This window comes from Neoarius graeffei, chromosome 20 (genome assembly GCF_027579695.1).
Source record: "Neoarius graeffei isolate fNeoGra1 chromosome 20, fNeoGra1.pri, whole genome shotgun sequence".
Classification (NCBI taxonomy): Eukaryota; Metazoa; Chordata; class Actinopteri; order Siluriformes; family Ariidae; genus Neoarius; species Neoarius graeffei.
The window spans coordinates 2209356-2227882 of record NC_083588.1 but is presented as its reverse complement, the minus strand read 5'-3'; the positions used below and the strand labels follow the sequence as shown (position 1 = coordinate 2227882).

At 40.2% G+C, this 18527-nt stretch overlaps 1 protein-coding gene across 4 annotated transcripts in view; it reads left to right on the top strand.

Moving 5' to 3' along the window:
* clec16a (C-type lectin domain containing 16A) overlaps nucleotides 1-18527 on the top strand; it is a 128637-nt gene that overhangs the window by 101685 nt on the left and 8425 nt on the right. For all 4 annotated transcript variants that reach the window (XM_060901086.1, XM_060901085.1, XM_060901088.1 and 1 more), the window contains exons 19-21: nucleotides 10182-10333; nucleotides 10847-11051; nucleotides 16306-16449. In XM_060901086.1, the coding sequence (XP_060757069.1) occupies nucleotides 10182-10333; nucleotides 10847-11051; nucleotides 16306-16449 (501 nt within the window). The remainder of the gene's footprint in view (nucleotides 1-10181; nucleotides 10334-10846; nucleotides 11052-16305; nucleotides 16450-18527) is intronic.

Here is an 18527-nt window from a genome sequence, read left to right as displayed (position 1 = left end):
CCTTTCTGTGCCTCGCTCATGTATTGAGCCACATGCTTACTCATTTTTGCCGCAATGATGCCTGACAGGGCCTTCCATGTTGTGCAGAGACAGGTAATTGGCCGGTAGTTGGATGGGATGGGTCCCTTCTGGGGGTCCTTCATGATTAGGACTGTCCTGCCTTGGGTTAGCCATTCTGGGTGGGTTCCATCCCTCAGCAGCTGGTTCATCTGTGCTGCTAGGCGTTCATGGAGTGCAGTTAGCTTCTTCAGCCAGTACGTATGGATCATATCGGGGCCTGGTGCTGTCCAGCTCTTCATCTTTGACACTCTTTCTTGGACGTCTGCCATTGAGATGGTTACTGGTTCTTGTTCTGGGAGGTTGCTGTGGTCAGCTCTTAGGTCCACTAACCATTGGGCATCGGTGTTGTGTGATGCCTTTCTTTCCCATATGTCTTTCCAGTATTTTTCCACCTTGCTGCCTTTATCTTGGCCTCTAATCGTCTCTTCCATGGTGGATACTGTTTATGTCCCGAGCCCACCTTGTGTCCAAGCATCTCCATGATTACTGTTGCTGTACTGTGTATCAGCTTGTTGGTCTCAGTGATGGTTCTTGTGGAGATTGTCTTCAGAGCAGCATTCACATCTACTAGTAGATCTTCTGAAGGTACTTGGCAACTCAGCTTCGGTATTCGTCGGGGGCTCCAGGTTTCCAGTTGGGTCACGATCTTCCTTCTCAGGTCAGCAGCTCTTGTGTTGACCTGTCTTCCTGGCTCCCCCTTGCCGTAGCATCGTTGTTGTATTTCATTAATCTCTAGTTGTGATAGCAGATTTCGATTATGGATGTTGGAACACTGGGCTAATAGCTGTTTCTTTGTTAGCCTTGATTGTGGGTTTCGAAGTATCCAATGGTCCCACATTCTCTGCATGTATCCCCTCTCTCTGGGATTGCTTGTATAGTAGCATTCCAGCAAATCCGTATTTTCTGTCCTCGTCCATCGATGTCTTGTTCCAGTAGCCCATTTCTCATCAGTTTGCCCTGGTTCCCTAGCAACTGACGCAGACCTTGTTGACCCGGGCGACGTCTGAGCCGGTATGACTCTATCAGTTATGTTTTCACTCATTCCTGAGGTAGGCTGATATATCATGAGGGGTTTTGCCTAAGGGTTTTGCCCTTACTGGATGATGTTTTGCCCCGACCGGGATTCGAACCCCGATCTCCTGCGTCGTAGTCAGTGAGCATTACCACTGTACTATCCAGCTGATTTATATACACATATATACATATATATATATATATATGTGTGTGTATATATATATATATATATATATATATATATATATATATATGTGTGTGTGTGTGTGTGTGTGTGTGTGTGTGTGTGTGTATATGTGCGTGTGTGTGTGTGTGTATATATATTATGGCATGCCGTTCAGGAAATTAATCTTTGAATATATGGAATGAAACCCTGAATATATGGAATGAAACTTTGTATTCTGCCCCCACTCCCACAGCTCGGCAGATAGACAACAGGTCCCAAGAAAAACTCTGACTCAGAGGAGAGTATTAGAGTATATTGAGAAACGCTGTAAAACTCGACAAACAAAATTTACAAATTAGTTTTATATACAGAAAATACCGTTATACAAATATGCGTTAGCTTCTGGCTAATGTTAATGGCAAAATTAATGTATATGCTAATGCTAACATTCGCCGCGATCGGCAAATGCACAAGCATAGATTTAGACTTAGACAGACTTTAATGATCCACGATGGAAATGACTTTGTCACTGTAGCTTCGTTGCACATAAAAGAAGTAAACACTAATAAAACCACAAGCATTCGCCAGAGTGTTAACAATGTCTTTATTGTTTAAAATAGCCGCAACCAAATCCCGAGCCGACTGACTCATTTTTGCTGCAGGATAACGCGTTAACGCGATCTCAATTTAACGCGATTAAAAAAAATGGTGCCGTTAACGCAAATTCTAATTTGGCCCTGCGAGTGACCTGTAGTTCCTGTTGAGGCTTGTCGCACGCTGCTTCAATAAGAGTACGTGTGAGTGATGGAGAAAGGCATAGACATATAAAAATCCTCGCCGCCATATTGGATGGGGCAAAGTGGAGAATAAAGATGCCTCATTCATGTGCTGCGTTTAACTGTACCAACAGGTTTACCGTCCAAACGAGATCACATGGGATTACCTTTCACAGGTGAGACTGGAAAAATACTTTTCAGTACTGTTCCTTCAGTCTTCAGTTTCCCAGCTCATCTCCACCGGGTAGGTGTAGAGTTATAAGCAGTGAGAATTAGAGAATACAGCGCCACACTATGATGAACGTTTTTGAACGTATGATGAATGTTTTTATTTTTGTTTTCTGTTTTTTTTTTCTTCTTTATGGCAAATACTTCTTTTCAAAAGAAACTAATGAAGAGTAAAATAAAACATTTTTTTATTTTCACACTGATATGCACTTTATTTTTCATCCCTTGGTTTTCTCATCTAATATGGAAGTTATGGATGTCAGTGGCTGTGACGAGACGTGTTATGCTCTGCAATAAAAAAAAAAAAACATTGGTACAAAGCAAGCCCATTCACTTTTTTATGCTGATAAGAGAATTACAATGGTTTTTCATGTGACAAAAATGTGCGATTAAATTGCGATTAATCGCGAGTTAACTATGACAGTCGCGACATTAATCGCGATTAAATATTTTAATCGCTTGACAGCACTAGTGTGTATATATACACACACACACACATATATATATATATATATATATATAAAATATAGTACTGTGAAAAAGTCTTCAGCAACCTTTTTTCATACAAACTTTTATAGATTTCTATTTTATGGCTTCTACATTATCAAGTCAAAACATTACAAAAACATTTCAGAGTTCCAAATGTTCATGGGGTTTTGTTTGTTTGTTTGTTTGTTTGTTTGTTTGTTTGTTTGTTTGTTTGTTTGTTTGTTTGTTTGTTTTTTCCCCCAGCACAAAACTAAATGTTAGAGGGGAAAAAAAAAGTTTGTATCTGAGCAGTATATTCCATAAGAGAGCACTTTTCAGATTAAAAAAGAAACCATAATGAAGGCTGCTGGGTTTTGGTGGAAAATGAAGAAGTGAGTGTGACAGTCAAAGTGTCCGGAAGAACTGCGGCTGGTTCTGTAAGATGCTCAGGAAAACCTACAGATCATTTCCACATAAAACTGACCTCACTGGACCTGAGACTTTTTTCTTTCTTCTTTTTTTTTTTTTTTAAATAGCAAAGGGTCGTCTCACACCAAATACTGACTTTGTTTCATTTATTATGGCTCACTGATTACTGTTTATAGTATTTTTTTTAAACGTTGAAACATTTAATTTCATTATTTTTCAGCCATTTTTAGTCAACAGCATTTCTTTACATGTGCCGAAGACTTTTACACAGGACTGTCTGAGAAACCTACAAGGTTATAATGTATTCATGAGGCATTATACACATTACTGTGATATGCTTTTAAAAAAAAGGCATTACAGTGTGTGCTGTAGTGTTGTTGTTTATAAAGTGTTGAACACAAGAATACATTGTCAGTTGTGCTTATGACACATGAGATCACCCTTATAGTATCTGTGCGGAATGCACGATGCAAAATGGCAACTGATAATGTGTTCTGTTCGCTGTTTATGAACATTAAAGCCAGTGATGTGAACTATGAATACCAGTAATTACAGCAGTAGCGTTATGCCTTACGAATGCATTATAACATGTTATGGATGTGTTCACAGGTCATTATGCATGTGACTTTCATAGAATTTACATCACATTGTTTTCATGCCTTGCAACTCCATAATGTAAAAATAAATAATTAGAAATATTTTCATTTGTAGATTTACTCAAAATTTGTGTAAATAATGTAAGTATAATTAACATCAAATTAATATTAATCTGAACAAATCGGTTGAAATGAATCCAAGCCACTTCCCGTTCTTCTCTCTCTGTTTCTGTTCACCCTTCCTGTGTCACTTCCTGTGAGGTGTTCAGGTGCGACGCTGTCACAGTTTCCCTGATGTGGGTGGAGTGCAGAAGTACAGCAGGCGGGAGATAATGTTTACACACGTTGCTTTTCAGCTTCACTTGCTCAACTTTAGGATGGACACACACACACACACACACACACACACACACTAATTGACGACCGGTATAACGACTTGGCCACTCACCTTCCCTGACCCCGCCCTCCATTCACAAACTGATACTTGGTCACTCCCCTGCTGCCACAGACGCCCTCTCAGGATCCTCAGCTCACACTCTTACAGGTAAAGAGTGGGCGTGTGGGAGAAATGACTCACTCCTCGCATCCCACGCTGAGGGGCTTGCTGGATTTAGTATGAGCTCAACAGACACTGTCGTGGGCAGCGTTAACATCAAGCTGTTTTCTTGTAGACCTCAGATGTCTAACCGTAAGTGTGTTTAAGCTGCGCCCACACACGCTTAAAAAAACCACCACCACATCAGCCGTATTTTTAGCTGCTGCAGACTCGTCCTTTGACTCCACGGTTTCACTCGATGGTTGACTCGAGGGCAGTCATTGAGGACCAACGTGTCCTCAAGATAACTTCTTTTTACACCAGTGTTGTTGATTTGATTAATTCTCTAGACCAACAGCTCTCGCAGTAGTGCAGCTGTAAATCACAGGTTTACATTAATGCTCTTATTCTGATTATAATACGTTATCACTTGTTTTATTTCATTATTTAATACGTTCAGGAGTTTTAGGTAACGGCATTTATTTATCTCATCTCATCTCATTATCTCTAGCCACTTTATCCTGTTCTATAGGGTCACAGGCAAGCTGGAGCCTATCCCAGCTGACTGCGGGCGAAAGGCGGGGTTCACCCTGGACAAGTCGCCAGGTCATCACAGGGCTGACACATAGACACAGACAACCATTCACACTCACATTCACACCTACGCTCAATTTAGAGTCACCAGTTAACCTAACCTGCATGTCTTTGGACTGTGGGGGAAACCGGAGCACCCGGAGGAAACCCACGCGGACACGGGGAGAACATGCAAACTCCACACAGAAAGGCCCTCGCCGGCCACGGGGCTCGGAACCCGGACCTTCTTGCTGTGAGGCGACAGCGCTAACCACTACACCACCGTGCCACCTGCATGCATTTATTTATTTATTTATTTATTTAAATTCTGATTAACTTGTCAGGAACCTTCATAGATGTTCCACAACATTTAAATGTAACTACAAATGGATTTTTTAAAAAAAAAGCATTGTTCATCTGTAATTATAAAAAAGTGCCAAATTTCATGCCTAAAACTTGGCAAAATTTGAAAACCATTCTCTCCAGAATCTAATAATAGTGTGTTTAGCGAACAGTGTTGAATTTGCATATCAAGCATAATTGGTTCACAGCGCTGGAGTTTATTTAGTGACATCAGAACCCAAGCTCATGCACAGCTCTGCCTCTGAATCAGTATCATCCAGAAATACTGATTTTATTTTTTTGTTTATGGACTTAATTTATATAAATCATCCATATCCAGTAGTTGTTTATTTTTAAAATGTGTCACTTTCCTGATGAATTGTTTGGCGTTAAGGACGCTGAAGTTATTCTTCATTCGTGCAGTAACTGTCTGTGGAATCAGGGAGTACCTGTTGCATCAGTTTCCAGAGAAATGTTAATAATTAACTTAAACAAGACTTTTTTTTTTTTTATAAATGAGAGTGTGTATAAGTGTCTTTTTTTTTTTTATTGCTGTCTTTTCTTGAGCATTGATTGCATCACAGACTGGCATTAAAGAAGGAAATGAAAAAAGTTCTCATTTCCATTTCTGGAAATGATACACGCGAGAGATGATCCTGTTATGATTGTTCTGGACCACTTCAATGCCGTCTGTTGATTCAGATCTGTTGTGAGGGCTGTGCATTAATATAAACACCCCTGAGGACCTCCAGTAATGGGTTCATGGATGAGTGAATGGAAAAAGACCTTTAGTGACTGAGCGCGCGCGCACACACACACACACACGTATATATATACACACACACACAGAGGCAGATGTTACTGATGTCATCTGTGCTATTTATAAACTTGCAGGAAATGTCACCTTATTTCTGTCTGTCTGTCTCTCTCTCTCTCTCTCTCTCTCTCTCTCTCACTCACTCACTCACTCACTCACTCACACACGCCAAAAGTGACACTTCGAACTAATCAGAATCTGCTGCATATTTTGCATTTTTCTTCTCTTTGTATAAAAAGTTTTTAAATGAATTGTAATTTTTTGATCAATTTTAGATCATTAAAAATGTTTAAGACTAGTTTCTTTTTCACTGCTTAACAAAAAAACTAAAACAGTGGACAAGCATCTCTACACATTCACACTAATTCATAATGCAAGAATATATGAATATTTGTGATTAATATGCATGATTATTTAAATGACCAAGCGCCCACATGCTTTCCTGTTATCCAAATCCTGTCAGGACGTGCTACTACCATAGCAACCACTATCTTTTGATGACGAGCATTAGGTTAGTTGGCTAGCTTGGTCATGTCTTGCTTGTGAGATGAGGCACCGACTGTGTTTCTCCCATTTCTTCTTCTTTAGCTCACACAGCCGTCTGCCAGTGAGCGATTGCCATCGCGCGGCGTCCGTTGTCCGTCCACAATTCACAAAAATCGCTCCTCCTCCCTGAGTTTTCAGTGGATTTTAATTCTGATTGTTTTGTTTGTAAGATCTGATCAGTCTGCACAAAAGTTACTCCCTGGTTTTGTGATTTTTCATTAATGAGTTGCTAATTAGGCCAATTAACGAACTTTCAGGAAAATCGCTACTCACTGAGGTTTCAATGGATTTTGATTCTGACTGTTTTGCTTTGACAATCAAATTTTTCTCATTGTTCTCATGAAGAGCAACTTTGCTAATTATGAATGCGTCTGGTTTCTCATGGTACGGCCGTGTGAGCTACTGCGTCACTGACGTTCTCTTCTTCTTCTTCTTCTTCTTGGGGTGTTTATGGCAGCCGTAGAACCGTTTAGTAAGTAGTTTTGAAATTTGGTACACTGATTTGGGGACAGTCCTCTGATCCGTTTCAACAGGTTTCAGGTTTGCACCTCATGCTGTAGCGCCACCAGTGGGTCAAATTTGGAAGTGCATTTATGCATGTAACTTTTGAACCGTATGCCTGATTTTCAAAAATATGATCCCAGTGAGGCTCCGCATGACATCTGCTTCCGCCATATTGGATTTTCTGCTGTATTGGATTTTATCAAAAAGTTTTCAAACGACACAAATTTTGTCCAGTTTTCACCAAATTTGCTACAGGTGATCTTCAGACCAAGTCTCACAAAAGTTGGCTTTTTGATTTGCAAAAAATGATTTTCTTTTGTCTGAAACGGCAAATTAGCTGCCAAGCAGGAAATCAACACCGCTTGCAGATGTAATTAGGTTTATATTTTGCTTGCTAGGTTCGTGTTAATTTGCATAGTTAACTTTTACTCAGGAGGTTTGCTTTATGCTTGCAAGGTTAGGGTTGACCCACTAGCTTAGTTTTAACTCACTATGTTTATTATTGCTCACCGAGTTAGCTTTCACCCATGAGGTTCGCTTTTCCCTGCTAGGTTAACGTTTACTCATGAGACTAGCTTTTAATTACTCGGTTAGCTGTCGTTCATGAGGGGTTTTTTGGTGGGGGTTTTTTTCTTTGCACGCTTGGTTAACTTTGACACTTTTTTTTGGTAAACTGGCTAGGTTCATTTGTGCTCTCTACATTAGCTTTCACGTTCTAGCTTAGCTTTTATTCACATGTCACCCTTCGACTTGTTTGCTTTATTTTGATGTTAGCTTTCAAGTAAGTGCCCAAGCAGGATACGAGGGACCGAATGACATGGGTCCTGTGATTGGTGAAGCTGGAGCTTATCCAGGTGTAGCCCCACCCACTTTACATGAACATGTCCATTCTAGTGAAATGTTGTGAGTTCGTTTGAAAGTCAGTCACACTCGTCTGAACATAAAACATCTGATGAGCACGAAGTGTGAGGAAGCAACCCATAGTATTTCCCTTTTTTCAGAAACGCATCATTGTTCTGAACAAAGCCGTCGCTGTTCTTGTCGGAGCAGTTTGCCCTCTCCTGCTGTTCATTCAGTCAGCTCCAGAGAGCCGCTTTACTCGCTGGGTATGTTTCGGTTACAGTCGAGGAAAACACGCGAGTGTCTCTGAAAAGCACTTTATGACTCAGTGGACTGTTTAGAAAACTCCATGTATTGAGTGTGTGTTGAGTCTGTGTCAATCAGCACTGACCTCAGATTCTTTTTTTTTTTCAGGACTTCTCAAGAAAGCCAGGTCATATTATTTTGAAATAATTCGCACGAATTCATCAAACATATGTGGTCTGTGAGACAGCATTCTGTGTTCTGTGTGGAAGTTTATGATGTTAATGTTGCATTTAACATCATATGTTCATGAGATAAAATCATATCTCTCTCTCACACACACACACACACACACACAGAGAGAGTCTAGAATGACTCAATTGTCATGACCTGGTATCTTATCACTAAAGCATCAAATGTTAGCCAAGACAAAATGAAGAAGTTCTGATGCATAACCACGTCACACATTTTCAAGTGAAGTGGCATATTAAGGTGGGTGGAGCTTTAAAAAGCACGCATCTTTCACGCATCTTTCCAAAGACGTCTGCGACCAAGGAAAAAGAAATAAGGCCTGTTCTAATATCAGGTTCTCTTGAAAGTCGAATTGAATATATAAACATAAAACCTTGTGATCATCGCTGAAGAACGTGAGATGCAGCTCAGTGTGAGCTCGATGTGATCAGACTTTACAGAAACTGATCCCGGGCAATCACAAACATTAATCCCACTCACTTAGCAATTTATTCAAGTTATCCACAGCAGCATGGTGTGAAAATGTATAAAGTATGGATGGAATGAAAATTTCAACAACATATGAGTTTACAAATCAACAAATCTTTATGGAGCTTTATAGCACTGGTCTTTATGTTCTTGTTTACTTACCTGCTTACTTGTTTGTTTGCTTATATACTTGACCGTTTGTGTGTTTACTTACTGACCACTTTACTATAGTATCGTTTGTTGACCTGCATATTGGCTTTTGTGCTTACATACTTTGTTAGTGAGTTCGCTTGCTTGCTTGTTTGTTTGGTTGGTTTGTTTGTTTCCTGGCTTGCTTAATTGTTTGTTTGGCCACTTACCTGCTAACTTACTTGAATGTTTGTTTGTTTGCATCTTTATTTCCCTACTTAAGTGTTTTGTTTGTTTATTAGTTTGTTTCTACACTTACCAACTTACTGAATTGTTTTTGTTTGTTTACTTATTTATTTGCCTCCGAACCTAATTATTTTTGTGTGAATACTTGGCTACGCTGTAAAAAAAAAAAATTGAAAACTGAATTTGAGGAGAAAATTCCTTAAGCCTAGTGAAATGATCTTGCTGCATGGACAGATATTTTTACGGAAGACATTTTAGAATAAGTTGGTTGCAATCTAGAACCAAGTTTAATAATCTCAGAATTGGTGTTTTGTATTCTTCTAATCGGAAATGCTCAATCGTTTTAATTATTTTCAAAATATTTTCATTTGCTTAAGATATCATTTGACGTAACTGTTCTTGTGGACTTACTTACCTACTAACGCATTTCTTTGTTTACTTACGTACATGTTTGTTTTATTCTGACAAATTCGGCCTTTTTTTTTTTTTGGTTCCCCCCCCAAACTGCAAACCAGTCCACAGTGCTCCTTAGTAAACGGCTGAATCAAGACGAGTCGGTGTACCAAAGGCTTTACTTTCCCCTTTGGCACATTTCACTTTCTACACCTGATGATTAGATGAACATTCTGTGTCATGTTTGGTTGCATTTTACAGTTTTCCATTCGAACGATTGCGTTTGTGGATTTTATTTTATTTTTTACGTGACCTAAACTCCTAAGTGTAAATTTGTCGAGTCATGTAACAATTGTGTGTGTAAAGATCTGAGCTGCTCTTCCTGTCCTGTTCTCAGCTGCTTTAATGAATACCAGGTGAAAGGATATCCTCCTTTTGTACTGAATAACAGCCTGAACGAACACACACACACACACACACACACACACACACACACACACACACACACACACAACTCCAAATAAATAAAAACCCTGGTGTGTGTTTTTGTGCACAGATAACAGTGACCTCATTGCTTGTATGGTGGTGAGTAAAGATGGCGTTCAGGCGCAGAGGTTCCTGGCTGTAGACATCTATCAGATGAGTCTGGTGGAACCCGAGACCAAGCGCCTGGGCTGGGGCGTCGTCAAATTCGCAGGTCTTCTGCAGGTAAACTCGGCGTCTGAGATTTTTAATGCTTTAGTTATACTGTTCAAAAGAAAAAAAAGGACCTTCTACCTTTTACTGCATATTTACCGACAGAATGGTCTCATCGAATCGCCTACATTCAGGACAAAATTCACAGGGGAAAAAATGAGCCCTCTTTTTATTTATTTATTCAGTTCATTCATATATGGAAAGAATGTCCAGTAAATCAGTTCTTTTATTTGTTACTTTCTGAGAGGAAGTTATAAGACATTTCCAGTTGTGGATTTTTGTGGCTTTAAATCCATAAATATTATTCTTCCTGGATTTTTACACAAAAATGGTCCATCGAGTTCTCCAAGTGAGGGGTTCAAAATATTGCTCTTTTCTTTGTCATTAAAAGGTTTATAGGAAAAAAATCCTGTAAAAATTAAATCTATATTCTGTAGTCATACGAATGAGTAAAAAGTGTGAACAGACGTATGTTTAAGAGATGAACGGTGAAATAAATGCGCTTTTGTGGTTCCACCGTTCCAGGACATGCAGGTGTCGGGGGTGGAGGACGACAGCAGAGCTCTGAACATCACCATCCACAAACCAACATCCAACCCTCACGCCAAACCCATCCCCATCCTCCAGGCCTCCTTCATCTTCGCTGACCACATCCGCTGCATCATCGCCAAGCAGCGGCTGGCTAAAGGACGCATCCAGGCCCGGAGGATGAAGATGCAGAGGATAGCGGGTCAGTCAGGCACCTGAAACACGCCACAGCATGTTGAGGTGGTGGAGGAATTATGTTAACGCGCGTCCATCCGAGTCTCCTTAGTGCAGTATCTCAGAAACTAGTGGTTGAATGTTTGTCAGATTGCTATGGAACTATTGTTGGAACAAGCAGATTATACTTTGGATCTGGAAAAATTTAAAAACTGGGTCAAGGTTGGAGCAAGCTCACACCTTTGGCATTCTCATTTCTGTCCTCGCTTTGGAGAATTTTCCAGCAAACAAAGCCTGGCTCTCCTGTTACATTCCACAAATTATTAAAGAGAAGATGAATGGAGCTCCAGGATCTGAAAAGACATTCTAACAAGTGAAAACAAGCTCTGTCATGTTTCTACAGCACACAGATCACTTCTGAGATCATTTAAACACAGTGCATCCAGAAAGAACGTCTCCAGTTTTGTAGTGTAGAAGTCCTGCTGAAGTTTATATCCAGAGCTGTTGGAGAAAGACCAGAAATCAGAATTGTGAAGAAAGATCGCATGCTTATTGTTTTTTGTTTTCAGTGTAATGGATTGGAATTTACTCATCACTGAATCATTTACTGTAGTGGGTTATTAACAGGGTCGATCAGTGGACGCTTTGGCAGAGCGAATCGTTAATGTTTAAATGATGGACTCGTTTGTTTGGATTGCTAAAACCCTATTTTCTGTTGAAACTTTCTCAGTGATTGAAGCGTACGAGCACACGTTGCGATGTCGTGACACCATTATTTGAACCGGTCATCTCCGACATGCAAATTATTTGAGGACAGCGTGCTAATCGGAAATGTTTCGCTGCTGAATCTTTCATGCTGTGCAAGCCAGTGAGACAGTCGTTGGTTGTCATAGTAACACTGAAATACAGTCGTGCTCAGAAGTTTACATACAGTGACATGAATGTCATGGCAATATTTGGGCTTTCAGTAATTTATTTGAACTGTTCTTTTTCTGTGGCAGAATGTACAGCATACATCTTTAATTTAAAAAAAAAAACACTGGAATCTGGTGCACAAGTTTTAATCTTTTTTTGGGTTTTCTGAAATCAACACAGGGTCAAAAATATACATACACCACACCTAATATTTGGGTAAAATGTCTCTTCGTAAGATTCACCTTGACCAAACGTTTTTGTTTACCATGAACAAGCTTCTGGCAGAATTCTGGTTGGATATTTCATGACTCTTCATGGTAGAATTGGTAGAGTTCACTTAAATTTGTTTTTTTGTTTTTTCTTGGCATGAACTCAACTTATAAGCACGGTCCATATATTTTCAATAGAGTTGAAGTCAGGACTTGTTTTAAGCTTAATGTTAGCCTGCTTTATCTTCCACAACCAGCTCTGATGTGTGCTTGGGTTCATTGTCCTGTTGTAACTCCCAAGTCGTGTTCAAGTTTCTGATGGTTTATGCTGAAGAATTCTGAGCTAGTCCTCCTTCATTATTCCATCCACTTTGTGCAATGAACCAGTTCCACTGGCAGCAAAACAGCCCCAGAGCATGATGATCCTACCACCACTACCAGCTGGTACAGTGTCCCTCTGTACATGGTGGTCATTGTGGCCAAACAACTCAATCGTTGTCTCATCTGACCATACAGCTTTCCTCCAGAAGGCTTTTTCTTTGTCCGTGTGGTCAGCTTCAGACTTTAAGCTTGAAGGTGTCAATTTTGGAGCAGGAGGTTATTTCTTGCATAGCAGCCTCTTAGTCCATGGTGATCTGAACTGTAGACAGTGATCCATCAGCTTCCAGTTCATGGCAGGGCTGTGCCATGGTGGTTCCCAGGTTGTTCCTGACCATCCAAACCAATTTCCTTTCAGCTGAGGGTGACGGTTTGGGTTTTCTTGAAGCAAAGTGGCTTGGCAAAGTGACTACACCTCACAATAACTTGGATACAATTGTTTGAACTGATCTTGAAATTTGCATTCGTTTAGAAATGGCTCCAAGAGACATTCCGGAGTTGTGTACATCTGCGATCCTCTTTCTCAGATCTGCACTGAGCTCCTTGGACTTTTCCATTTTACTCTGTGTTGGTCAATCCAATGAGTGCTGCAAACAAACCCTTTTGATGAAGGCACAGAGAAGCTACCAGCTGTAATCAATCATGATCACTAACAGGAAGTTAAGAGACGTCAGCCTTGGCAAGATAAGAGACATTTTGGAAGTTTCAGCGCCTCTGAATTAATGATCTCAGTGAGCGTATGTACATTTTTGACCCTGTATGTATAATTTTGACCCTGTGTTGATTTCAGAAAACCCAAAGGAAATTAAAACTTGTGCACCAAATTCTAGTGTTTTTTTTTCTTAAGGATGTGTGCTGTACAGTCATTCTGCCACAGAAAAAGAACAGTTCAAAAAAATTACCAAAAGCCCAAATATTGCCATGACATTCATATCCAAGATGACATTCATGTCACTGTATGTAAACTTCTGACCACATATTCAGTCTGATTCTGATGTATTCTGTTAAATGAATAAACCAAGTGAGAAAATGACGATATCGATAATCTGATACAGAAATCCCAATTTATCAGCTGACCTGATGAAAATAGTTTGCTTTTTCGTGAGTTTACGAGCCTGCTCGCAGCATGCCAAGTGTATTTATCATTGTAGTTGTAGATCAGCAGGAAATCTGAATTCATCTGAGGGTTGTAATTTCTCAAAATGGTGTTTCATCACAACTAACAGCGTAGCATAGATAGATAGATAGATAGATAGATAGATAGATAGATAGATATTTCAGATTTTATATATTTTTGCATATTAAAGGTGGACAGTCTGACAAAAATCACAATATTTTAGCATTATAATACACAGTATGTATCATAGTATGTAGCACTGATGACAAACTGTAAGCAATCCTGTCATGTTGCCTTTAAAAAAATTTTTTCAATATTTTATTTTAGGTTTTCTGAAATATAGCATACTAAAAAAACACAAGGAAGAATGAATTTTTTAAATGAGTTAATCAGTAATATTTTTTATTTTTACATTTTAATTAAGACAACTTTAGTTATACATTTAATTATAAAATCTAGTGAAATCATAAACTGACGTTTCGACGTCACTGACATCAGAGTAAAATAAACAGTGTTTAAATCAACACTTAAAGTTACTTAAACACTGTTGATTTTATTCTGATGAGGTCCATGACATCGAAATGTCATTTTATGATAACTAGTTTTTATTATTAAATTTTACAATTTAAATATTTCATATAAAATTATCACGAGTGTTCACTGTATTTCTAAAAATGATCTAATTATATTTTTAATAATTTTATTTTTTAACAATTCTAATACCTCAGAAAAGTGCAGTGTGAGCTTTTATTTATCACAATATTGATATAATTTCATCTAATTTCCCAGATCCCTGAACATGTCAAGTCGAGTTTATTAGTATAGCGCTTTTAACAATAAACATTGTCGCAAAGCAGCTTTACAGAATTTGAACGACTTAAAACATGAGCTAATTTTATCCCAAATCTATCCCCAATGATGAAGCCTGTGGCGACGGTGGCAAGGAAAAACTCCCTCAGACGACATGAGGAAGAAACCTCGAGAGGAACCAGACTCAAAAGGGAACCCATCCCCATCCGGGCAACAACAGACAACATATCTATAACATTAACAGCCCTGACATAAAGTCAGCTTCGTTGATGTAAAAACCCGCCACCGATGGAAACCCGAGCACAAAACCGTTCATGACAACCGCAGCCCCAAAGTCAGCAAGTGAACTACAGTCCCCAGCCACAAAAGCACCACTGTAAGAGTCCAGAGCGTCCTCCAGGCGCGACCCCCAACTGTCCACATGGGGCCGTCCTCCACAGGAGCGATGCGATGAGACTCCAGCCAGACACAGGGCACCAGGATGGATCAGGCAGGTCCGAGGAGCAGAAGAGGTTCAACATCTCGATCCCAGGACCGACATGTAACTCAGAGGGACAGATTTGGTGGGGGGGAAGGAGAGAAGAGAGAGAAAACACAGGTTGTTAGGTATGCCCAATATCGCCTGAATAAGTAGGAACAGTATACATATTGCACTGAGTACAAGCAGGGACTCCGGCAACTAACTATTGCCCCTTTTCCACCAAATCAGTTCCAGGGCTGGTTCGGGGCCGGTGCTGGTGCACAACTCATTCAACTTGCGAGCCAGCTGAGAACCAGTTTGCTTTCCCATAGCTTGCGGTGCTAAGCGGAGCCACGTCATTACGTCGCTGTATACGTCAGTTACAGCGCTACGTTTACATAAACCTTGGCGCGAATATCGAAGCAAAAACAACACGGAAGAAGCAGCAGCAACAATAATAATAATAATGGATGACTTTGCGTTTGTACAGCTGCGGCTTCTCGCTGCTTAAAAATGGCGATCTTTCGCGGTCTTGTTATTGTTGTTGGTCTTAACAACTCCGCCCCCCCCGCTGACGTAAGCGGTTCTTTCCTCTGGCCCAGTAGAGAGTTGGTGCTAGCCTGGAACCGGTTTTTCTGGCCCCAGAGCCAGTTCTTTGTCAGTGGAAACAGAAAACCCGGTTCCAAACTAAGCACTGGCCCCGAACCAGCCCTGGAACTGCTTTGGTGGAAAAGGGGCATATGACAGCATAACTAAAAGGGGAGAGCCAGAAGGTAACACAGGCATGAGGGGCCCCGGGACATAAAGCAGCAGCCACTACACCGTCAACAAACTCGAGTGAGCAAGCGAGTGGGGACTGACAGCATCCATACATCCCAGTTTACCAAAACACTCTGTCTGAGGATCCTCCAGATCTACTCCTTTACCTCATAAACACCATTAACACAAGGCTTGACTAAACAGATCTGTTTTCAGCCGAGACTTAAACCCTGAGACTGTGTCTGATTCCCGAACACTACTTGGAAGGCTGTTCCATAACTGTGAGTCTTTGTAAGAAAAGGCTCCGCCCCCTGATGTAGCCTTCACTATACGAGGTACCAGCAGATAGCCTGCACCTTTTGATCTAAGTAGGCGTGGTGGGTCATAGAGGAGCAGAAGTTCACTCTGTGTGTGTGTGTGTGTGTGTGTGTTTGTGTGTGTATTCTTCCATTCTGGTTGTTTAAAATAAATAAATATATTATTCTATACAGATTTATTATTTGTTGTTTTTAAATAACACAGTTTAAATAGGAGTGTGTAACAGAATGTGTGTAAAATGAAGCACTTTTATTTGTTCCCAGAACATGGCCTGTTTTGAATTTTTTTTTTTTTTTTTTGTCGCTTGTTCGTGCAGCTCTCCTCGACCTTCCTGTGCATCCTTCATCTGAAGTGCTTGGCTTCGGCCAGTCTTCATCCTCGTCCTCATCCCAGTTGCCCTTCCGGTTCTATGACCAGGCTCGCCGAGGCCCAGCTTTCGCCTCCGTCGATAAAGTTCCAGGTAATCTGATTTAAACAGGAATCTTTTTCAAGCCACTTGTAACCTGCAGAAAGAGTGTATAAAGAGTGTATAAAACCTTATATTACGAATCTGATAAAGCTCCTGTTGATCAGCACTCATCACACATCACTACACTGTGTATGTTAAATACTGGTGTGCAAAGACAAACTGCAGTATCTGCAGAATCACTGAATTGAGATAAATGGGACTTTGCCTTGGTTTGACATGGTAAATTAGCAGTTACTTCAAACTTCAAGCACTCATAACTTGAAGCTGGAGCAAGGCCGAGCAACAGAATTTTCACATATAATAAAACAGATTTTCACATATATTAAAACAGATAATAAACTTCATACACTCGACTCAATTTCGCAAAATATGCAGATACTGCAGTTTGTCTTTGCATGGCAGAATATATCTGGGTGAACGCGTTCACTTTTATTCACTTCAGGACGTCACAATAAAGAGGCCTGATGAATCAGAAGCAAATTCTAAATCAAGTTAACTTTCACAGCAGTGTCTTATTGATTGATAGAGACTATTTTACTCAGAAAAGAAAGGAGAATGTAAAGTTTTATTGGCGTATAATTCTTAAATTATTTTTTTTTTATTTAATATTTTTGTTGTACAAGTCATAAAGTTAGAACCCCGATTCCAAAAAAGTTGGGACAAAGTACAAATTGTAAATAAAAACGGAATGCAATAATTTACAAATCTCAAAAACTGATATTGTATTCACAATAGAACATAGACGACATATCAAATGTCAAAAGTGAGACATTTTGAAATTTCATGCCAAATATTGGCTCATTTGAAATTTCATGACAGCAACACATCTCAAAAAAGTTGGGACAGGGGCAATAAGAGGCTGGAAAAGTTAAAGGTACAAAAAAGGAACAGCTGGAGGACCAAATTGCAACTCATTAGGTCAATTGGCAGTAGGTCATTAACATGACTGGGTATAAAAAGAGCATCTTGGAGTGGCAGCGGCTCTCAGAAGTAAAGATGGGAAGAGGATCACCAATCCCCCTAATTCTGCACCGACAAATAGTGGAGCAATATCAGAAAGGAGTTCGACAGTGTAAAATTGCAAAGAGTTTGAACATATCATCATCTACAGTGCATAATATCATCAAAAGATTCAGAGAATCTGGAAGAATCTCTGTGCGTAAGGGTCAAGGCCGGAAAACCATACTGGGTGCCCGTGATCTTCGGGACCTTAGACGGCACTGCATCACATACAGGCATGCTTCTGTATTGGAAATCACAAAATGGGCTCAGGAATATTTCCAGAGAACATTATCTGTGAACACAATTCACCGTGCCATCCGCCGTTGCCAGCTAAAACTCTATAGTTCAAAGAAGAAGCCGTATCTAAACACGATCCAGAAGCGCAGACGTCTTCTCTGGGCCAAGGCTCATTTAAAATGGACTGTGGCAAAGTGGAAAACTGTTCTGTGGTCAGACGAATCAAAATTTGAAGTTCTTTATGGAAATCAGGGACGCCGTTTCATTCGGACTAAAGAGGAGAAGGACGACCCGAGTTGTTATCAGCGCTCAGTTCAGAAGCCTGCATCTCTGATGGTATGGGGTTACATTAGTGCGTGTGGCATGGGCAGCTTGCACATCTGGAAAGACACCATCAATGCTGAAAGGTATATCCAGGTTCTAGAGCAACATATGCTCCCATCCAGATGACGTCTCTTTCAGGGAAGACCTTGCATTTTCCAACATGACAATGCCAAACCACATACTGCATCAATTACAGCATCATGGCTGCGTAGAAGAAGGGTCCGGGTACTGAACTGGCCAGCCTGCAGTCCAGATCTTTCATCCATAGAAAACATTTGGCGCATCATAAAACGGAAGATACGACAAAAAAGACCTAAGACAGTTGAGCAACTAGAATCCTACATTAGACAAGAATGGGTTAACATTCCTCTCCCTAAACTTGAGCAACTTGTCTCCTCAGTCCCCAGACGTTTACAGACTGTTGTAAAGAGAAAAGGGGATGTCTCACAGTGGGAAACATGGCCTTGTCCCAACTTTTTTGAGATGTGTTGTTGTCATGAAATTTA